Source organism: Sparus aurata, chromosome 23 (genome assembly GCF_900880675.1).
Source record: "Sparus aurata chromosome 23, fSpaAur1.1, whole genome shotgun sequence".
Lineage (NCBI taxonomy): Eukaryota > Metazoa > Chordata > Actinopteri > Spariformes > Sparidae > Sparus > Sparus aurata.
The window spans coordinates 8,342,469-8,366,678 of NC_044209.1; the positions used below are offsets into that span (position 1 = coordinate 8,342,469).

Below are 24,210 nucleotides of genomic sequence, written 5' to 3' on the forward strand. Positions count from 1 at the left end.
CATTGATTCACAATATCTTAGCTCCAGTCATACAGAAAAATAGGACTTCTTCTGTGTCATTGTTCAGATTGTCCATTAATTGATGGTAGTAAATGTAGCTGCCAATACACTGGATTGTGTGATAGAGCATTTTAGTACTTCATATTTATGTGCAATGGTGACTGTGTATTGTGTGCAATAGCACTGCTTTGATCCTAAAGAATTACCAGGTTCAAGAGACTGTAAAATCAAAGGTCTGTGAAAGAATTAACAAATGTAGTAGTTCAGTGAACAGCAGACGTTTACAGAAAAGATGCTTTATAATCTCTTTGATGATGGGTCTCTCTCTACCGCCTTTGTATGTGCACTGGATTACTCATATTTTGCACCATGTTGCTCCTTGCTCTGGGCTGGTTGTCACCCAGAAGAAGTAGTGCTTCACCCATTTATTGTTAAGTGAATACTAAGGGGACACTAGTCTGTCCCTCTTGTCATTAGCAACCATACTCAATACGCCAGCTACATGTGATAGCATCTTGGAGACACCTGAATTGCCCTGGATATGTGTGCCGTAGCATTATGCCAGCTACTACATCAATTGAAATCAAATTTTCTATAAAATCTTGTTTTTGAAAGGTAGCTTTGAAGTCATGCTGCTAAGATTTCGAAGGTCTTTATGTTAACTCGGCTGCAGAAAGTAGGGTGGAGTGAAAATAAAGCACGAGAGAGGAGAATTCATCATATCAGCATTTGTCTATCTTTGTTGATAGACTAAAGCCTTTGTTTTTAATTGTTGAAATCAAGATTTTGGTATTCTTTGTTATTTATATTGATTATTATTTAATTGATTATTATGATCTATATTAAACTCTGACTGCTTAACTGCTTAACACGGACATCTGATATCAGTATGTGAATCATGAAAAGACACAACACACACACACACACACACACACGTACACGCATCATTCCCCACATGTAGCACAACCTGCAAAAGAAGTCCAGCAAGAGCAGTTGAGAGGCACTGGGCCCCTCTGAAACCGAGTGGATACAAAGCGCCGTCTTCAACCCCCAGGGGTCTGGGCCCAACCAAGCCAGGACCACTGCTCACACACACCACGGCTGATGTAAGGTCAACATTGAGTACAGCCTGCAACAACCTCAGAAAGCTAACTGTAAAGAGAAAAGCGAGAGAGAAACCAAAGGAGTTAGGAGTAGATGGGATGCCAAAACAAACAGGACAGCAGTAGGAAGAAGAGAGAGTGAGAAAATGTGGAGGGTAAGCCCATAGGGAAAAGGGTGCAAGGTAGAACAGAAAGAAATGAGTGAGCGTATAGAGGGGAAAGTTGAGGTTTGAAATATAAAAAGATGGTAAAAGCAGGTAGCAGAGGGAATAGAAGTGCAGAGGGCAGGCGGAGTAACACTTAAAAAGAACTGAAGGCAATTTTGAACTGATATGGGACAGCAAGAAGTTAAAGATGTCAGTGCCAAGTGTAAGGCAGTGAGAAACAGGGTTTAAGGAGGGTCAGTGAGGCTGAGGGACCAAAGTAGTGATGGAGATAAAAAGAAGGACACGACCAAAATGATTACTAAAACACTGTGGGAGCCAAACTGAGAGCAGCCAGACATTTGATTTGCACGTATGCTATGTACACTGAGATTAGAGCTCTCTGAGGGAGGAAGGACTGAATTAATGGCAGCAGAAGAGAGGGATGAGAGCCGAAGGATAGTTAGATAGAAAAAGAAGGGTAGAATGGGAAGCATAAGGGAGATAAAAACAAGACAGAAAGACAGAGAAGAGGCTGAGTGAGTGAAGGACTTTAGAGAGAGAGATAGGGGAACAGAGGGAGCGTGCCGATACATCACAGCAACCCTGACAGGCCACTTATCCAGCTGACAGACAGAGACACAGCAGCGGCAGGGATGATCTGTCTCCAAGTGGTGCAGCGGGATGTCTGCCACTTAATGTAATGAAAGTGTGTGAAATACGTGCCCGGAGTTTGGTTACCTCAGCTGATGATAAAACATTGACTAGCAGTGACCTTATGTGTGCAGGCATTTACTGAACAGGGAGTGAAGCTCATTAGTCTGTCCTGAGGTTTCCACAGTTAATGGATGGTTACTGCAATAATAAGGGGTGCCTGAGGTTTTCTAAATGCATCTTTTGATTTATTTTGGTTTTACACACAACGGAAGATTAGATTAAGCTGAGAGGAGATAAAATATATAATAACATACAATTATAGGATTTCTGCATAAAAATGTCAGAAATTGGAAAGACCTTTTTGTTGATTCAAAGTAAGGGTATATTTCATTTGGTTGCCTGTCGCTTCCACAAAAGAGTCAGAGAAAGAGGAAGGAAGTAGAGAATATCAGAATGAGTCACATAGATAGATTTTCATCAGCAATGGTGGTTGTTTAACAATAAAGACAACAACTTCCATGTTCCCACACTACCTATGTATTTTGTTTTGTTTTGATTGAGAGACACCTAGTGGTAGAAAATACATACTGTGTGTTTAAGACAAAACACTAAGAGACTATATCTGCTTTATGATAGGACAGAAACATCAAATAAAACTGTGAGTGTGTTACCCAGCAAGAGACTGTCTGTGTTTCTTTTCTGTACAAGGAGTTGATGCACAGCTCTGTCCAGACTCCAACTGATGCTCTTATGTACCTAAAGTAATGGAGAAAAGAGAGCAAGAAACAACGAGGGAGAGGGGAGAGAGTCAGACGAATAACAAGATTAGAACCAAAATCTCATTGCAAGTAAGAATGTATTATCCCTACAGTGTGAGCACAGAGCTGAGGAGAAAGCGCATTGTCTTATATCACAGCCTGGCTGTGATATCTATAAAAGGAAAACCAATTGGTATTTTGTATTCTCTACCCACATTTAATCTCTGCTGCATTTTACTGTATTGTCTGTGTCTTCACTGAACATACAGTAAAATTCACTGTGTAAAATTATTTTCTGAAGTTGTGATAAGAACAAAGTTGAGCTGTAGTGTGTACTTGAGCAGAGTGAACGCGCTGCAAGGTAATGAGAGAGGACAGGAGTAGATGGCTGCAGCACAGCAGGGCTGGAGGAGGACAGGCTGATGGAGAGAGGGATGCAGCAGGGGAAGAGGAGGAGGAAGAGGAGAGGACTGTCTGCAGCTGGTCCATCAGTCCACTGTTGGAGAGCAGCATGGAGACAGCTGGGGAAGAGAAGGCACTATGTCATCACACTTTGAAGAGATCTGCATGTGTGTGCCACTGTGTGTGTGTGTGTGTGTGTGTGTGTGTGTGTGTGTGTGTGTTTGTGTGTATCTGAACAGCAGTTAGTCTGGATAACTGCAGGGAGACGTGCTGCAGGCACCAACCGAGAAATTGTACAAACACACATTCATACTTTACTTCTCTGCACCACCTGAGAGGAATTTATTAGCAATACAAACAGATAAACTGATTAACTTATCACATTTATCAGGCACAAGTACACACACACACACGCTATACAATATTTAATGTGAAAAACAGATACAAGGCGGAACAATTTGCATAGCCCTGGGGTTATATGCAGTGCACAGGTAGCCAACCATGTCAGTTGTGAGTGCTATCAAAACTACAACAAGACCCTATCTCCCAATGGGATCACACCTGTCAAGTTGCTGACGTTACAAGCCGTGAGTACTGTAATATTTGAGTACATTATTAAATTAGTACTCATGGGTCAGACCAAGCCCCTCTTCAAACTGAGACTTAACTTTGACCTCAGCTACATACAAAGACTAATATGGTGAAAACATTACCAGCTGTTTCTGTTGTTGACAGTTAAATAGTTTTTAAAGATATAATATCCTGGTTTTTGCTTTGAGATGGGAGAAATCCGTTACTATTTCTGTCTTCCTCACCACCATCAAGCCTGAGGCTGAAGTAATTTGCATCAGTAGATTCACCATTATAGTGAATAATTCACCATACTGAATGTAGGTAGGTTTCAGAGAAGCAGTAAAGAAATGCTATGTGCATAATTAGCTTTGCTTCCCAATGATATCCCTGGTCTCCGGTCAACAGCTTGACCTTATTAACCACTAACCAACTCATTGCTGACCTCTACTGATTTTTTGTTCAGGTTAATTACTTAGCTTATAATAACATCAATGTCAATCAATATGTCATGTCGAATAAATTATGTCTTTGGTAAGAGGAAGTGTAACATTTCCTGATGCTGCCTGTTGATTGCAGCTCACTGTAAGTGTAAATTACATGGGACAAATTGTGGAAGAAAAATTATGCATATCAATTGTAGAATACAAATTTGATGTTTTTATTTTATTCATCTTTATTTGCCTTATAAAACCAACCTGATCTTTCTTATTAATTTGCTATCACCAGCAAAAAGAGAAATAAACTGATTATGTCCCCCCTTCTGACATTTTGAGTGTCTTTCTGTGTGTCTGAAACTTAGTCTACTGACCACATTATTGTGTGGGAGTGTGCATGTGACGTTTTGTCTATGCATTACAAACATTACAACTAGGTTAGGTGACAACACAAACGCGAGTGCTTATTCCCATCTGTGCAAATGTCTGAGAAGATTTCAGACTTAACAGCATAACTTTATATGTAAAAGTGTATAAGACAATGTGCAGGACTGAGCTGCTTATTTTTGTCAAGGTCGAGGTAGAGTGTGAAAGATGAAATGTAGGTAGAGGGTGAGAGTAAAACACACACATGGAGATAGACAGACAGAGACTAAGAGAGACAGGAAGAAAGTATGTCGTACCTCTGTCAGTGCAGTGTGCAGGAGACAGACTCAGGCAGCATGACAGGTAGCTGAGGGCAGGGAGCAGGCTCCCTGTGTTGGTAGGCTTCAACCTCCCTGCTATATTACTCACTGACACACACATTCAGACACATACACCTTCATATCTGATGGCTCACTTATAATCTTTTTTATCTGCAGTGCTCTCAAACATTTTATAAACACTTAATTCCAGGGAGACACAATACGACAGATGCAATGCAACAAGTCGGGTTTCACCATTTACAGCCTGTCACATAGTGTCTCCCATCAGTCAGTAAAGATTGGATTAATCCAATCTGCCAATGAAAATGTCCAAAATGATGTGCTGGATAATTGAACTACCATCACAGGATGACATTCCACTAGGTGGTATAGAGGGATGAGTCACAAAGGGAGAAAGGGGTGTTGACATCGGAGTGAAAAGAAAAGCAAATTTGACATTCATCATAATATGCTTAGATTTATAATTAGCCAGACATATTTCTGAACAGCATTTTCATCTGCAGGTTGGCAGCAAGCACTCCTGTACTTACAGTAGTGCTTGTTTATGATGATGTTCAATCAAGATGAGCGAGGCCTCTACTTAAGGACAGACAAGTTGAAGGAGGAGTGAGGTGAGATAAGAAGCACGACAGTGGATCATGTGTTGAATAGAAGGAAATGTCCTGCTGCTGTTACTAGATGATTATGTGCCTGTAATGTAGCATGTAAGTGCCTGTGTGACAATATTTGTGTGTGTAACTTAGCTTGCATTTTACTGAATTTGCCTCTAAAGTGGGGCATTTGTTTGACTGTATTGAGTTAGAAATGTATATGAGCTGTGTATGGTACTAGATAAGTGCTGTGGGGAGTATGACCTGCCAGCAGCACCTCTTGGCCTCACCATGGTAGAGTAGCTTGAAGTGGATTCCGTCCATCTTACTGTTGTACGAAGATGAAGAGGGGTCACTGGCCTGCGTCAGACAAAGCAGCCTCAGCACCAGAGGGAGCGAGTTCACCGCTAAACAAAGAGGAAGACAGCAAAGTATGCCTGTAAACAGAAATTTGAAAAAGAAGCAAAAGTGGCAAACAGATGTATGTATATATAATTGGAAAACAATGAAAGTGCTATAAGGGAAGGAGAAGTTTAACTTCTAAAAAGACTGAATCTGAGACCAAAGTGCACAAGTATTAAAGAGAGTAAGATGACGGAGTGGTGCAGGTAAGGGCCTCATTAGTCAGTAACCTGATTATCAGAGAAGTTTTCAGTAATGCCCAAATTTAAGGTAATGTTCAAACTGACACTTTTCAAACAGTGATAAGGAAAAACTTAAACAGGTGAGAGTATCTTGCAGTGACTTGTGGACTTTATGCAGTTCTGGTTTACTAACAAGAGATGGCTTTAGCACAATTGTAAGAAGAGGCAAGAAGAGGCAAGAAGAAGAGGTAAGCAGATCTTACTCTGAAATATTAAAAATGATTATGCACGCTTTAAATAACAATACTTCAGACTATAGAAGCCTCCATTCTAATCATCTTCAGGTAGAGATAGCAGACCATACACAGGCCCATCCTTAGTAGGTTTGTGGAATGATGGTATGACAGCTCTTGTTTGGAGCAGAATGTCACCAAGACCAGTGAGGGGTTTGTGGACTTTACCAAGCATGGAGTGGGGAAGACTGCAACCATAATTCATGGGGAACCAGTTGAACCTGTACACCTGGGCACTATCATCAGTGACAAACTGTGCTTTGAAGCCAACACAGAGATGATTATCAACAAGTGCCAACAGCGTCTTCTTGTGAAAGCGAAACTTGTTTGGGGTTAACAAGAACAATGAGTATTTGGCTGAAACAAGTATCTAGCACAGATAGTCTGAGTACACAGAGCAGAGCCATATTTTATATATATTATTATTGTTTATAGCACACTGTGCACTGTATATATACACTATGTATATATTGGATTCTATTTATGTGTTTTAAGTGTTTTATTTGCTGACCCACTACTGCTATAACAAAATAATTTCCCAGTCTGGGATCATTAAAGTAATTCTATTCTATTCTATTCTATTCTATTCTATTCTATGACCTTAAAATAATATTGCATCTCGTGAAAAGTACTTCACAAATGCAAGGACTGGGTTTATATCATATAAATATCACATTTTTTGACCAAATACGTCGATCCCTTGATATCAATATTGTGACAATGTTGTAGGGATGACTATAGGTGCTCTCACAAAATATTAATGCAATGAGATTTTTAATAACATCACTTTACTGTAATGCAGCCTTTAGAAGCAGGAAAATTATCAAACACCAAAATCTAAGACTATGCATAGTATCACTTCACGACAAGGATATTGTGCTGGGTGATACTGGCTCGTAGGGCTGGGAAATATCAAGATATTTCTCAGTCCTATGAGCCAGTATTATCCAAGTAAAATGTGTCAATATTGGTTCTTCTGATAAAGGAAAATCCTCATTTGATAGCTGACTGAAGTTTATTTATGAGAATTTATAAAAACTTGTGCTCTTTAAATAGATTCAATTCTAAGGCTGTTCTGTAAATAGTTTTTTACTAAATAGTAGCTCTTGATCAATCTATTTTCTATTTCAGGCTTCAGTTAACTTCCACTTAACCACTTCTACTTACGGTTTAGGCAACACCAATTTGCAGTTAAAAAAGTACAAATACTGATTCAGAATATTTAGTTGATTGAAGAAATACAAATACAGACAATGGTGTACTCCCTCATCCCTAATAATAACATTCTCTTTCACTTACTGGTCTCCCTCTCTTTAACAATCCAAAACAAGAAGCACCTCCCAGAACAGTGACCATCTGCACCAACACCGTTGGCCACCCCTTCTCATCTCTGGTCTCACTGCACTATCATGAAATGCTCAGCAAATCCCTCTCCATCCTATTGGACCCAACCCATGTCCTAGACAGGGTCTTGAAATAAATACAGTTTGGGGAATTGATTTAAATTGAGAGAAAGAGGAATTCTAAGAGGGAGACGAGGTAAAAGATGACAGGGCAGGATTCTAAGTGGAAAGAGAGTAATTTCTGGCAGAGCAGGCATTCCTACCCCTTCCAACCCTACAGTGAATTACATAAACATGTCTCCCCTGAGGGGATGCCGGCACATTAGAAGCTAATGTAAAGTATATATTAATGCAAATTATAGACGGCTGAACTGTAACACTTGCACCGATAACGGTCTGTAATCCCCACAGGGCCTGGGATGTGCAGAAAGCAGGCAGAGGCCACAGCAGCAGTTTCTGAATCTCCAGCTGGCACACTGGTGTTATGCCCTTCAGCTGGGCTCATTAACCTGGTCAGGTAAACAGTCATAATAACACCATCTGGCAGACACCTCGACCAAAAGCATTACAGCATGAGGTAAGCATGTAGGTAATGAACTGTATGTCTGGGAATTCAACCTTTCACTTCAATCCTAACCTGTGTTTATCATCAACCATCTTATTCAAACAATACAAAATTTGTTAATAAAAGAATCAAACATAAATTGGACATCCAAAGCAATTTCAACAAAAAATCTAATTAGGGAAACAGATTTTTTTTTTGCATTTAGAGCCTTTTCTCATTATGACTGGGCAGTATGGCCTTGACATAATATTGCAATATCTTTAGGCTATAGTTACTCACAATATCTCAATATGTTAAAATCCCCCCAAAATAACATTTCTAAAGTGACTGCATGTCCGTGGAAAGCATTTATGAAACAGTCTTGTGACTCCGCTGATGACTATAAAAGACCTGTAACAGCAAACGAAACCATCAGCGAAAAGACTATTTTATTTTATTTATTTCAATTTATAAGCTATGTTTATATAGTAATTATTAATGCCTGTGCTCAGGTCCAATCACATAAATCACATATAAATACATTATCTCATTGCAATCCATCCTGCGGTTTTGTCAAAAGGGGCTGCTAGAATCATCAAAAACTGAAAGTTCCTCATAGTCACTTTAAAATCACCATTCATTTACTTTCAGTGAATGTTTATCATTGTGACATGATCATACTGCATAATTTTAGCAAATTTATTTAGCTATCAATGTCAAATCAATGATTAAGTAGAAACTGAAATTACCTGTAACTTTCCTTTGATAAAATAATCTGTCAATTCAACAGATTTTTTTTCAAATATTAAACAGGACGCAGAGCTGTTTTGCATATCTACATATATACGTCTCTAATCAACACTCTCTAACAAATACTATAAATCAAAAAGTAGACACAATAGGTTGCAACTGAAGTCAATGTTTGATTTAATGTGAGCATACAAAACTGGAATAGGATAGCAACCTTATGCACGCTGATACTACTGTCCCTTGAAATAAATAAATCCTTTATCCTCCATTTTGTTTTCCATTGTCTGTATTGACGAAGGATGTTTGGGGGACCATTTTAACAGAGGATTAATGGTCCTTCCCTTCCAACATTAATCAGAAGCGACAGTGTTCTGGGAGCTGTTTTGCGAATTTACAAACAACCAACTTTTAGGAGAGAGTTTGTGATTACACTCAAAAACTAAGTTTTCCTGGCAGGACAGCACCACCACATACCACATTTACTACGACACACTAGCCAAAATGTGCTACTGTTATATTGTAGGTTTTCTGGATGATGCGTCAAGCCTTCTTACCCTGTGATCAATGAACTGTTCTTGAGGCAAAGTTGAATCAAATGTGACCTCTCATCATTTGTGAGTAAGACAACGATATGTTGTTTTGGAGGCATTTTGGAGGCATTTTTTTTTCAATTTGATATTTGACACAGAAAAAACAGAATTTCAAACATTTGTAGTGAATGAACAACTATTTATTAGTGTATATGTGAAGAGCTCCAATGTCTCTTAATGTGACCGCAATCAGTCCGTTTGATTCTCCCTTTACAATGAAGTACATGCAATTTGAGCTGTTGTCTGAAGCATCAGAGATAAAATGCTTACAGGGGGAATGCCCAACAAACATAAATTGATGCAGGTATTTTTTCAAATGATCCAACTTATGAGAATAATTAAAGTAAGTGCTTTCCATTATGTTGTAAACGAGCATCGTGCCAAATGGAGCTAATAAACCATGAACATTATTTATGTTTTACTGCTGTGCAATAGCAATTGGTATATTGTCATTGTCATCTGTGGTTAAATGTCCTAAATAATTTGTTTGCCTACTTGAATTAAGTTTATAGAATTGAGGATGTATTCTTTCTAAAATTTGGGAGGATTTAAAAAGATTCAGACATATGATTTTGGATTCCAATATGCAAATTAGAAAACTGAGAGCTTGACACAGACAAACAGAAACACAAATTTCAACACACCAATTAGCCATTTCACACAAACCGGCTTGTTTGTCTTCATACAATAAAAAAAAAACATTGAACTGTCTGTGTTACTAGTCTCCACAAAAATCTTGTGAATTGAGAGCTTCTGTAAATTGTTTCTTTTAAATGTCTTAGACTCAAGGAATTTTCTTGTTGTATGGCATGTGAGATACATCAAAAACAGCTTTTCTTTTCAATATAACTTTTGAGTCAATATGAAGTGAAGGGCATCTGAGATCACATAGCCCAGGAGTGGCTGCCGCTGTCTGTTTATAAAGCTGAAATTTAATTAAGTAACTCAGTGTTTGCTGTTAGGGTATTATAAAAAGGCTGACATGGTGCATTTGTTCTCTTACATCTCATGATGTCGGAGCCCACGGGGTAAACCTGTGCTCATATGTAAATGTGTTTGTGTTTGTAAGTGTTAGTATCTATGTGTGCACTATGTGTAAAAACTTCTAGCAGGGAAGACATACTTTCATTAAAAGATTACATTTGCTAAACAAAATCTTAATATGTCATACTGAGGCAGAAAAGAACAGAGCAAGAAACTAAACACTGTATGCTGCATCGTGACAGGTACACTCAAGGGAGTAACGGGCAACTTTTACTTACATCTATCAACTGTAAGTGGCTGCATCCGTGTTTTAATGAGATATAAATGAGCGTCATACCAAATTGGTTGGCATTAATCTTGATATATGATTGTGACTGGTGACTTCTGGTGAAAAATCTTTTTGCAAAAATGGGCAATTTTCTTTTACTATTATTACTATATTGGGGTGTTGTTTTTGGAAAGAGAGGGGACAACACGCAGCAAAATGTATGTACAAATGCCACTGTGGGTTAGGGTAGTTCTGTAGGTATTAATGAACATTCCTGTGTCTCAATTTGGCATTGGTGTATGACAAAGTTGGAAAAATTGAAAGCTGATTACGTATTTCAGGTATAATAAGGACATGTCTCTCCTAAAGGGTGAAACATAAGCACAGCAGAGGACAGTAAGCCTCCACAGAGAATTGTATAAGTCACAACGCAAACAGACAATTGACAATCTTCTGGTCCATGAGATTGTGACTTCAGTCAGTATAATTCAAATTCTAAGAATCACTGCGTCTGTGGATATGCGTCTATGTGATTGTGAATTTATGTGTGCATGCATTTATAATATGATATCTTATTCTACACAGATGTGATCAGCTCCAACAATAGGGAGGGTGTGGTTCAGTGTGTAATCGGCTTAAAGAATATTCTGTTAACAAAAGTTGGCATCTGACATAATATATCCAAACTTCCCCGACTGAGCAAATTATTATTATTTATTTATTTTTTGGCATAGACACCTTTTATTAAGCAGTAGACAGATGAGGGGGAGGGGGATGTGACATGCAGCAAAGGACCTCCAGCCGGAATCGAAGCGGGGTCGGCTGCATTTATGGCATGCGCTCTAACCACTCGACCACCTGCGCGCCCGAGCAAATTAATTTCAAATGAGAGAATCCATTACTGCTTTATCACTGTGCTGCAGGTGCATCTCCTCCATTTCAGTGAACCCGAGCCACAAAGTTATTTTTTAGGGGATGCAACATGTATTTGTATCATACTCTATACCATACCTATATACTTTGTTCCTGTGCATCTGTTTGTTTCTTACCCTGTGCAGTGTGTTCCTGTCCAAACCCCTGGCCCACGTTCTCCGCACTGAACCCCTGTAATGCCTGGAGCAGGGCTGGCCTAAGATTGGTACACAAATCAGCCTCATAGTCTCTTTGACTACACAAGAAAACTTCCAGCACCTCCAGTGCTCGCCCTGCCAGGGGAGCCTCTCTGGTGCAAACCATGTCCTGAAGTCAAACAGACACACAGAAGCTTGAAGAAAACAATAATCTACAATATATTTTTAAAGCCATTCAGAGTGAGACAATCCAGCACATCAGCCTGCATTTAAAGTATCTTCACTTCAATAAGGACTGAGGTCCTCTGGTTTCTTTTTTTCAGCTGTTCCACAAAGCAGAACAAAACCATTTGATGCTGCTTTAGCCATTATGATCCAAGCCACTGGAAATGAGTCGGAGAGATTATTTTATAAATCCATCTATTCAGTCTGGGCTTATGTAGTGCTTTAGAATTATATTATTTTAGCCTAATTTTCTAAATTATTTTTCAATTTACACTGTTGTTTTTTAAGACAGCAAAGGGGCATGACTCTGTTAATTTTTGCTTTTCTATCTTATGTCAATCACTTGTAAAGCACCATGAACTGCATAAGATTTGATGAAAAAGGCTGTGTATAGTAAAGTTGTATTGCTTAAACATGGCTAACTTCTTAAATCACAGCGTGTGACTGGGGTCTCTGTCACTCACCAGGAGGGTCAGTATGACAGCTGGGTATTTCTCTATGAGAGTCAATAGCTCCATAGTTTCTGTGTCTGGCTCCTGGTCCTGCCTCTCGTCTGCACAGCTTTCTCTGTTCTCTCCCTTTTCCTGTATGTCTTCCTGCACCTGAGAATGAGATGCAACCATCTATTAGACAATATTCAATTTGATTTATTAGAGTTCAAACAGAATAAAAAAATCAGACTCTAATTCATTCAATTACCATGTTGCAGTGAAATCAAACAGTGAAATACTGTTTATTGAACTGAAACAATGTTCAATTAAATCAGAAAAGATTATTTTAAATAAACTTGTGAGTCTGAGATAAAAGCTAAATGATTGTCAGCTTACCATGGTCTGCTCTGCATCTGTGTGATGTGCTGACTTGGCCAACCAAAGTTCCAAGACCAGGGCACCAAATTTCTCTGCAAGCTCCGGATAGCGACAGATGAAGTGGAGGAGTGCAGGATGGTGAAAGTAGAGGGAAGAAAAGCTTTGGCAGGAGGAGAGTGCCTTGCTGATACAATTAAAAGGACCCTTAAAAAGGTTGGTAAAGAACAATTGAACAAACTTTTAGATGGGCATTTGCATTTTCTTTAGAGCAAAAATATTACACTTAATTTAGACCCTACAACAGTAGAGCCCCCAGTCACAGCAGGAAGTCTCCTGCAAGCTATTGCTTTTTTATATTTATTGTCAACAAAAAGTTTGAACTATTAAGTACTTTCAGAGAGGCCGCAGGACAAAGTTTTAATGGTAATGTCATTTGAAGTCAAATAAAATAACATTTTGGGAAAAACGTTATAAGTTTTATGCAGCTTTAGAAAAAACGTGAGCTATAATTAATCCTCCATCTGTAAATCATCAACAACAGAATATAGATTTTGTATAAAAAGATGAATATGAGCTGTCAAGCAATGATTCTGCGGATTCCTTGGCTTACACATTAATAGTTCCCATATTAAACTGTGGAGTACTCCGGCTCTAGTAAATGCTGTTCCCTTTCTCTGATCACAGAAAGAACTTCATGTTGAACTCCTTCATTTTTAATAAATCTTGAAAGATTAATGTTGCATATGATAATTTCGTTCATTTTACTGGCGATGCTAGGTTGACTCATTAAATAGAAAATAAATTAGAATATTTAAAATCTGAAGCAGATGACTTGTCTTAATTTAAAATATATAATTTTGGTTAGCAGTGCAAAGGGATGGAAGGTAAAACAGTATCAATTTATAAAATTAGGCAAATCTTTAAAAAAGGTAATGTTCTACAAGATATGAAGGTTTATCAAAAAGCATAAAAACAAGTTCTTCAACCACACCTTGGTGCTTTATGTCTACTGTACTACCAGTGTAAGTTACAATGTGTGTTTGGGTTTCTGTTTAGTGAAGTGATCAGAGTTACCCCATCTAGGTCGGGGCTCTTGTCTTGAGTCATTGCCAGCAGGTAGAGGGCAGAGCGGAGCACAGAGTGAGGCAGGGCACAGCTGCCCTGCTCCTGCACTGAATGTAACAGCCACACCACACTGGAGAACACTGCCTGGTCAGGGAGAAGCCTGGCTCATACGCACATGCACAATAATGACAACAATAATTAAAAGTACACAGTGGCCAAACATTTACATTTGAATGTATACAAATACATACACACAAATACAGATCTATTGCAGAGTATGTTTTCACATAGGAGGAATAGCATACGTTGCATAACAATAATGGTAAGTAGAAGAAAATATAAAGAAAGATAAAAAGCAAGTCTTGCAAGTCAAGGGGCACTGATATAGAAAAAATAAATCAAAAAAATAAAAGTATAATGATGTATTATGTACATTTTGTTATTTAAACAAAAGAGCTGCACATTGAACTGTGAATGTCAGACACACCTTGTAGACATTAATAAAGCGGACAAACACACAAACTGTGTGTGCAAAGCAGACAAAGTGCTCCAGGGCCATGTTGATGTCATAACCTTGCAATTTCTCTTTCTCATGCAAAAAATACACACATACAAAAACACATTCAAGAGTATATCAACACACACACACACACACACACACACACACATACACACACACACACACACACAGATCATATCCATGATAGGATAGATACTCACATACATAGCCCTCCCACACTATGTAAATCTCTGGCCACAGATACCATTAATCTTGATGAGACCACACTGTGGCAGAGAGAGGCTTTCATCCCCTTCCCTGGGGGTTTTTTTCTTCCCTCTATAGTTGCATTACAGCAAAATGGGGCTATGTAGTAAAATTTCAGCTGGGCAAAAATAAAGGTTATCTTAAATATCAAATACTGCTGTTCAAAGACAAATTTTGAAGTTCAAATGGACACTGTTATGGGAAAACAAAGTATTCTGATCGCAAAAATGCTCAATCACAAAATGCTCTCTCTGATTACAAAAAAACTTTGCAGCAGTACCCGGCACAAGTGCCTAGAGTTTGTATCAGCATTGCTCTTTACTGATGCTGAAATATTTATTGGTTGATTCCATGTCCACAAAAATACCAGTTCAGAACATGAGACTGTTTCAGCACTCAATTCTAAAATCACAATGAATGTTTGCCAACCAAATGCTTTCCTCCATTTTTTAACTCTTACACAACATCCCTTCAGTGATTTGTGCATGCTGGCATGTACGAAATGTGAGTAAACAGTCAAATGTGTTTTCTTGTTCAGACGCTCTGTGTGTGTGTGTCTGTGTGTCTCTGTGTGTGTGTGTGTGTGTGTGTGTGCATACACCCAGTGTATTACCTGTCTCCTTGCTGCATAGCAAGGTGTAGAATGACCAGCAGACAGTACTGAGTGGCCCTTGGTCCTTTATATTCACACAGCTGGAGCCCCGGGGCCTCGCACAGCAGAGACGGCCAGTCTGACAGACGACAACACAGCAAGGGTAGGTTGTATAGGAGAAGGTTCTCTATCTCCTTCACATCTGGGGGAAGAGCAAGGGAATATAAAAAAAAAACATAGGGAAAATAGTGTGTTTAATAATCAATGCCAGAAAAAGGAACTGGAGAATGTAAAAGAGAGGCTGAGAGAGAGAACAATAAAAGGATATGGTTGAAGCACATACTATATACTATGTCATTGGTGCTTAAATTCAATTTTTATATAATTCTGTGAATAGTTGTATTATGTAATATAGCCAAGTTAGGAGAGGATTTTTTTCATAAATGAGGTCCTCAAAGAATATAAAGAAGAGATGACAAAAGCACATAGCATGATGGGTGTTTGAAAGGGAACAGGAAGAAGGAAAGTGAAAAGGCAAGAGAGAAGTGGATGAAGGAAAAAGACGAGAAGGCCAGTGTGATATAGTTCGAAAGAGGGCTTGGAATGGAGGAGTGAAGACTCAGACGGGGCAAAATAAAATCATGCATGTAAATAAACAATAATGCATTAAATGGTAAGAGTGGGACAAAGAGACAAATAGGAGGGGAGGTGTGAAGCACAGTAGGGAATTGAGAATATTTTTCTGAAACAGCTAGAACAGTAGGACTATCTACACTGTCTCCATTTCTGGCTGGTCTTTAGGGAACTGAAGAAAGAGGAGGAAAGACTGTGAAAGGGAGAGGAAAATGAGATGCAGCTTATAAAGAACGGAAAGACATAAAAAGAAAGGGGAAACAGAAATGAGGGTCACTGAAACATGGTGCTGAATAGAGAAAGTTGTGCTGTGCAAAGAAGCCTCTTGCAGGTTTTGTTGAAATACAGGTTACTTTTACCTTCAATCAAGGAGCAAGGGAGGAAACAACACCATATGCAGTTTATGAGGGAATCTCAATAAAGTAGGGGCAGAGCAAAGAAAAAGATGACAAAGAAGGCCCATGGTGACCGCAGACAGGGAATGTGGTCACTGATGCATGACTATACAGAGGCTGTAAAGCCATAGCAAGGTCTGTAGGGAGACTACCAATCAGCCAGAGAGGAATGAAAAGTGAAGAATGGGAGTTGAAGAACTACAGAAATTGGAAGAGAGATAAATATAAACAGGAATCTAAGGAGGAGGTGGCTGCAGACAGATAGCGCTGTGGTCTAGAGGGGCTGCTGTAGAGAAAGAGTGACAAATAAATGGCATTGTTTGGAAATCAGAAGAAAATGAGGAGAGCTTCACCTCTGGGAAACTGGTCGTGAAGAGAGGCAGGAAGGAGAATATAGGGATGTCTTGTAAGGACTCAAAAGGAGTCTCAAAGAGAGGACCAGAGAGGATCACAGCAAAGGGCAGACAGATGAAAAAGATGAGAGGGGAAACAACAGATGGGAGAATGACAGCAAACAGACCCACATAAAAGGCTGCAGTGACACATCACCTCCTGATCTGGTTTTTAATCAACAGAAGAATGGACAAATTGTCTTAACATTTATCTTGGTGGCAGCTATAGGAAAGTATAAATGACACAGTTTGATTTTGTATCAGAGAGTATTTCTATCAAAAAATTGCACTGTGTGCAGATTTGGACAAGATTGTGGGGAGAAACAGCAAAAATATGTTCTTGTTTAAAATAAGGAAAAAAGATATAGGTTTAAAATAACACAAAAAATATCTATCATAAAACGGACTGGTAACATTCAATAACAAAACATGACAGAAAGTAAGAGGCTGAAAATGAAACAGATAAGGGTGATGAAAGCGAGGAAGAAGTTGACAGACAGAAAAGGGAACAAACAGTAGTCTAGCTCCAAAGAACTCATTATTCACAGCCACAAACACACATAAACAAATGAACACACACCTACACACTTACTCATACAACTCTTACATCTCATTACCTCAAAGAAATGCAGTTTCCAACAAAATGTTTATGTTTTATTCAACTATTCTTTAATAACATGCACTTCTGTCTGACGAAAACAGAAGAAATGCTCCTTAACTGGACAAGTTATCTGCATTGTCACAATGTCCACTGACATTTAAGAGACTTTGCATCAGCTTTTTCACACAAGATAATTCAAAGCCATTTCATATATTCAACATGTTTACAGTGCATGCTTCTAGGTCCATTCCTTTCACTCTGCACAATAAGGTATAGCTCTTATGTAGTGACTTTGCAAACATTTTTGTTGTGGCATCATCAGTGCATCTTGGGCAACATGAAGTCCTGTTTTGTGGAACACTTGCATGTAGGGAGGTGAGCCCTGGCATTAAAACAACTTAATCCCTACAAAACAAAAGGTAAGAACTGCTTGCTTGTTTACGTTGTACTGTTCAGCGTGGATGTTACTCAGAGGTTGTTGTTGTTGTTGTTGTTTCTGTCATGTTGAGCATTTCAGAAACACTGAAAAGCAGATAGCTGAAGGAGGGAGAAGGCCAGCTGCAATCGGTGGCCAAAAGAAGGCTTATGCCCACGTCAACATCTGGTGAGTCATACTCAGGTTATCTTAACTCTTTGCACAATATGGCACTTCTGCCACTGGGGGTGTCTCAATTTAAACAATAAAAACAAAAGACATACACAGTTTGATGACATTGTGAAGCAGTGTGGGATAATGACAGTTGCTTGCTTCATTTTTAAACAACTACTATTGTCGATTAGAATCTCTGACATGACATATTCACGGATGGGGTGATAAACTAAAGCTTTATTTGCATTCGCTTTATTTTCACAGATTTTATGATCATCTTTTTTTTACCACATAGCATCTGGTGTTTTCTCGGAAATTATAACAACAAGTGACCAAATTAAATGTACCTTTACCGAGAATAAAATCATGGCTTTCTACACCTTCTTATAACACCCCTATATTATGTCTCAAAAATTGTTACAGACCTGGGATTTGTATTCACAACAGTTGTGTTAAACTCAGAAACTGTTGGGTGCGCCAAATCACAGAGTGCTAATTCCTACATAATGTTGCCTTAATGTTATTGGTGTTTATAGTCAACATAATGAGAAAAAGGAGAGGGAGCAAGCAACAGATAAAAGTAATTATATTTGTTTTAAGTGTACTATACTTTTGTCAGTTTATGCCAGTGATTCGAAAACAAACACTTTTTCCAACATCAAGCTCTTAATTTTGTTTGATTCATCCAGAAAGGCCAAATAAATGTCACATTAGTCAAGTAGCTTGATTGTGTTTGCTATAATATTACCTTGATCTATCCATTTAATATTCCCAGGTGAACAATTCTAAGTGCAATAACCTTACATGGAATTGTATTTCTCAACAATACAAATCTCAATGTCAAAATATCACATATCAATGACCAGTGATTATTTTATCAATGTCTAAGTCAAGGCGATATGTCTGTGTAGAGATTCACAGGTGTTGACAGGGGTTAAGATGGGCACTTTTAAATAAAGAAAATAATATTTGTATTAAACATTTATATCTAGCCAACAAAAAACAAAAATTTGACCTGACCTGACCTTTACACAAAGAAAAAAACTGAAGTGTTGAACAGTTCTATTCAACACTTCAACAAAGTTGTTCAGTTCAGTTCAGTTCAGTTCTCTCAGAGATTTCTTAGATAACTAGCAGCATGACATCATTGCCTGGCAGCTGACAGAAACTACAGGGTTTTTACTTGTGCTGCAGAGAGCTCTGCGTGTGGTGCAAGTGCGTGCGTGCATTTGCATACCATGCTGATAGGTGCCGAAAGCAGGGTCTGACTGGGAGAGCAGACACAAACTGAGTTTCTGCAGAAAACCACAGGCAGATGCATTCAGATTTGGGTTCCTGAAATAATTGGTAATGGGAGGAAAACATACAAGTGTCAGCAAGAATAAAAATGAATACAAAGAAAATATAGTCATAAAACAAAGGAGGAAAGCAGCAGAAATAAAGATGGGCCAAACAGAGCCAAAATACATTTCAATGCATGGCCAAAACAGTAAAGTATGAACTGTGAGATGAAGGACAGGATGTGCCTTGACTTTGTCCTTTCAAATGTGAAACACAGGCACAGCACAGTTCAGTTTCATTACAGCTCAGAGCAGGGGGGCTAAAGCCTACAGAGTCAACCGCATTTATGACACACGAAAGCACAAAACAGATACATATACACCACCAAAAGTGCATATGCTTATGTACACAAAACAGACAAATCTAAACACACACACACACACACACACACACACACTCATGCAAACACACACAGTAGACTTTGAAGCTACAGATCTGTCGATCTGAGACAGACACACTGCTGAGAAAACTGGCTTAAAAAGTAGACAGAGTGACTTAGAAATGACAGATGCCTCAGTCATATTATCTGTGTCACTGTTCAATGTGCTCCAACAGGTAATGATCATAAGAACTCAACTTTCTGAGCCATACACACACACACACACCGATATACACAGCAATTAACAATGCACTGCTGTCTAAGAAGTGTAGCTGTGTGTGTGTGTGCGTGTGTCTTCAGGTTACATTGTACAGTACCTGTTACCTGCACAGAGGAGCCCTTTGTGCTCCAGAGCCAGCCTGTAGAAACCAGAGGATGCTGAAGGGGAGAGAAGGTGGAGAGCAGAATAAAAGAAAGTAAGGATGAGACAGCATGAAATGAGGGAGAGGAAAAGGATGGTAATAAATACTCGATCTATATAATATACCTTTCAAAACAAAAGTTACACAGTACATCACAGAAAACATGGTAATTTAGGTACAACATTGTACTGGTTTCAAAGTATTCAATTAGTACAGCAAAAAAGGGAAGAATAAGAGGAAAGAAAGGCAGAGGGTCGGAGAGACACCTGTCCTTATTATGCGAGACACCAGCCACATTATGCAGTCTCAGTGCATCATGTGCCCCCCACCCGATTCAAAGTGCATGTAATGGGACAGTCCTATTTCAGTTATATGGGGGAAAAAAAGCTATATTGTAAAGCTGTTTTTAATGCCTTGGCTAGAGTGAGAGACACCAGTCCTCACTTATTAGAGGGAAGTACTAATTTTTATAAAGCTACTTACTTACTCTCTCATGGGCCTATGCCAAAGTACTGCTCAGCCATATCCACGGAAAATTGTATTGCTTAAAGTTGCTCTGTAATGTGGACAGATGCCCAAGGCAACAAGTTTCCTGTCCGTAATTGAGGTTCATCATGTTGACTGCCAGCTCTGGACAGATTGCTGAGTTTTCCCCTACAGTAATATGAAATTTCATCAAGTCAACATTCAGGCATTTAGCCCCTATCTTTGATAAGAGCAGAATCAACTGTCAGCACTGCTGTTTCTGGCATGATTTCTAACTGCATACAATATGGATTTAGATTACCTTACTACAGAAACAGAAATGTTGAGTGGTACAGAGGAGAATATAATCTGTGCAGAGATACTTAAATTAAATTGCTCTTTAACTGGGAAGTGAGCTCTGGAGGGAAAATCCCTCTGTTTGTGTTGATTTAATTTAGTCAGAAATGTAAAGCTTGAAATAAAAAGTATTGTAAGCAAGGTAAGTAACTGGCAAATCAGACAACTGAAGAGCATAAAAACACCAGCCACTCATAAAACATGCAACCTATTCCCATAATATCCATGTCAAAACTTTAAACAAAACTGGAGCGTTTAATGATTTTATAGTGAGATTAACATATTGCATATATCACATTGATGTTTTATTTCTAAAATATTACACTGAAATACAAAAATACCATTAATATGAATTTAATGTCTCTGTTATTAGTGCTGTGTATCCTTCACATACACCATTCCCTATAATACTGCAGAGACAGTCAGCCTGTCTGCATTCTAGTTAAATTAGAGGAGATTTGTCTGCTACTGCATTAGTCAAAACTGATCAGTTAAGGCAGAATATTCATAGAGTGCCAACATCAGGATTGCCATTCTCAACGGGGCAACGTGCAAGTGCACACAAGAGAGAAAACACACCATCAGTTTACTGCCATGAAAGACGAATATAAAATGTATGATAATACAATCTAATTAAATCATGGGACACTTGCTGTTTTATGCAACTCACCAAGTTTATTTGCAAAGACAGGCATCAGAGATGGAAGGAGGGTGAACTGGGCAGAAAGGATTGAGTAGAAGTACTGTAGTATCTGAGCATTAGGTGCATGCTCACACATCCTCTAAATGCGTGCATACACGCATGCACATACGCAAACAAACACACACACACACACAAAGGAAAACACAGACAAATTACCATTATTGTACAATTGTTTTTCACCTTGAATAGAACCAACCTTAGAAATAGTATATATCACAGGTTGATCAAGGATCAAATGTCTTTGTGTACACAAAACTAGTGACGACAAAGGTGGTGTGACTGTCCTTATTACGACAGAACTTTAGAGGAACCACAATGGTCATCAGTCATTGTGACCTCGAAAAAAGGTGCCACAGATTGCTGAATCATTTTCACAAGTGTTTGTTACAAGTGTTTGTTAAAAGAGAGATAGAAGTTTAAGATTACATAGATAATGAACCAGATGTGTGCATATGTGCGTGTGTGTATGTTTGCTCCCAGCTCTCACAATGACAGTGGGTATCCAGATGGAGTCACAGCAGCGCAGAAGACATTGACACAGAGACTCCAGTGAGTCATGAGCATGACTGAGTTTGGATGGAGCTGTGAATGTGTTCTCTTTCAGAAGAGGCTCTGATGCACACTCCTCAGCAAACCTTAGAGAGACACAATAATGCAAACACATCTACTCAAAAACACACAGAAATAGCATAAAAAACCAACACACAAATATGCAGGTACACATTCATACCAGGGATTTTACTAACTCCCGCATTCTTTTACACTAAAATAAGTCTGCTGGTGTGCTGAAATATTAATTTCAAGGACTGCGTGCATCATATTTGGCATGTCACATATTAGACTCAATGATATACAATACTTGTGGCAAGACTGTGGCTTATGACATTCTCTCAAATTTGTTGCGATTGACATTTTTGAGGGTATAATTGATCATCAAACAATGAAAATACAGCAGAGGACCAAACACTTGAGTGAGTCCAGTGAAAGTGCGCTGACCTGCAGGCAGCCTGAAAACAGATGAGGGCCTGGAGCAAATATCCTTCAGACTTAGAAGCTTGGCTGCTGCGATCAGACCTCTTCAGACTCCCCTGCAGGACAACCGAGAGAGCGATAGCGAGAGAGAAGAGAGTAGAAAAGAAACAAGAGACAAGCTCATAATATCATATTACTACACAAAGAAAATGATCATCTTAACAAAACACATCATCCACCGATTTATACAAAACAGTGAAACATCATTGAAAAAATAGTTCATTCAAAAATTGATTGCAGTTATTATCTACTCACCCTAATGCCAATGAAAATCTGGTGAAGTCAGTTTCTGGAGCTTCACAGCAAAACACAGTGCAGCATTCTGCTTAACAACTAAGGTAGCTGGGCACATCAAAAAGTGATAAATAAAAATAAAAGTGAAAGTAAAATAGCTCCATGAAGTTTGTCTGGCATCTGGCTTGTCTCCTGAAGCCCTGAGATCCCAGATTGATTTGAAAAGACATTATTTAAAGCCTTTTTTAAAGCTGTAATCTTCACTGTAGCTGCTTAGCTAAAAGCTTTAGCGTGAGGGCCCCAGTCTGAAGTCTGGGTTCACGCAAGTTAAAGCTTGTCTATGAGTCAAATCCATTTAGGATTTCAGGGCTTTTGGAGTTGAGCTAAACAGCAGACACATTTTATGGAGCCATCTCATTTTCACAATTAATTTTTTAGGTTCTGCAGGCCGTTTTGTTTTTTTTACTTTTTGAAACAAGTCCCCAGCTTCTTCAGTTGTTAAGAAGAATGCTGCAATGCTTTTTTGCTGTGAAGCTCCAGAAATGTTTTGTGGACTATGAGACTTCACCTGGCTTTCCATAAGCACATGTGTGAATAAATAGAGACTGAATTTCTTATATACGTGTGAACTTTTTCTAAGACCACCACTAAGAAAGATTTTAAAGCTTTTCTTACATCCAGTTCAAACTGACAGCTGGTATAATGTCCTGATCAGGTTTTTTTGCCCCCGAGTCTGAGTCATTTGACTTTGAGTATCTGCCGATACCGAGTCCCGATTTCATACTTCTATAATATTTAAAATTTCAAAAATGAAGAAGAGCGAAAAAAACAGTTCCAGTTATTCACCTTATTTTATCATTTAACACTTACAATAGGTATAATTGGCAAAGGATAAAAAAGCAAGAAAATTTACGGCTCCACTATGTCTGTCTTTACATTTATTTTGTCCCGTTGTCGGCTTCAGCTAAGAAAGAAATAGTTTGCCCCACACGTCCAGCCTCTTGAGCATTAGAGAACATTTTTACCATTATTTTCTATTTTATTATAGATTTTTTATGGAAACAGAATGCTTCAGAAGTCAGTGGGCCACATGACATGGAAGCTATTGAGAAACAAAAAATAATTCTGCATATCAATATTCATATAAAATAGAGGAAGCACTAAAATACAATAAAAAGAGCTGTGTCTCATTTCTTCAGTTTACTAATACAATTTGCTGCTGGATTGGAATCACTGGGCCACATAACATGGAGGATATCAAAAACACTGCAAATATTTTGTATTAATATATTTATGCTAAGTAATTTTATGAATTTTCAATGAATAAATTTAAATCAGTTTCCAGCGGTTCAGCGCGTGGCTCTGGGAGGTGAGCTGACCGTCCTCCTGCTGCTAACACTGGGCAAACCTCAGTAAAGGCGCGGCTGGACCCGAGTGAATATCCGTTGAATATCCTACCTAAAACTAACTTCCCCAC

The 24,210-nt window shown here is 38.7% G+C and overlaps 1 protein-coding gene across 4 annotated transcripts in view; it reads right to left on the reverse strand.

Annotated features, from left to right (window-relative positions):
- The window catches only part of mei1 (meiotic double-stranded break formation protein 1), a 53,979-nt gene that overhangs the window by 9,865 nt on the left and 19,904 nt on the right, over nucleotides 1–24,210 (reverse strand). For 3 of the 4 annotated variants that reach the window (XM_030406716.1, XM_030406715.1, XM_030406718.1), the window contains 15 exons: nucleotides 22,464–22,555; nucleotides 21,955–22,102; nucleotides 21,435–21,546; nucleotides 19,898–19,958; nucleotides 19,098–19,195; nucleotides 15,272–15,452; nucleotides 13,902–14,052; nucleotides 12,846–13,031; nucleotides 12,483–12,620; nucleotides 11,773–11,962; nucleotides 5,658–5,774; nucleotides 4,754–4,864; nucleotides 2,998–3,182; nucleotides 2,575–2,659; nucleotides 968–1,152 (listed from right to left, as the gene is read on the reverse strand). In XM_030406716.1, coding sequence (XP_030262576.1) covers nucleotides 968–1,152; nucleotides 2,575–2,659; nucleotides 2,998–3,182; nucleotides 4,754–4,864; nucleotides 5,658–5,774; nucleotides 11,773–11,962; nucleotides 12,483–12,620; nucleotides 12,846–13,031; nucleotides 13,902–14,052; nucleotides 15,272–15,452; nucleotides 19,098–19,195; nucleotides 19,898–19,958; nucleotides 21,435–21,546; nucleotides 21,955–22,102; nucleotides 22,464–22,555 — 2,040 coding nt within the window. The remainder of the gene's footprint in view (nucleotides 1–967; nucleotides 1,153–2,574; nucleotides 2,660–2,997; nucleotides 3,183–4,753; nucleotides 4,865–5,657; nucleotides 5,775–11,772; nucleotides 11,963–12,482; nucleotides 12,621–12,845; nucleotides 13,032–13,901; nucleotides 14,053–15,271; nucleotides 15,453–19,097; nucleotides 19,196–19,897; nucleotides 19,959–21,434; nucleotides 21,547–21,954; nucleotides 22,103–22,463; nucleotides 22,556–24,210) is intronic. The other variant, XM_030406717.1, reaches the window with a different exon arrangement.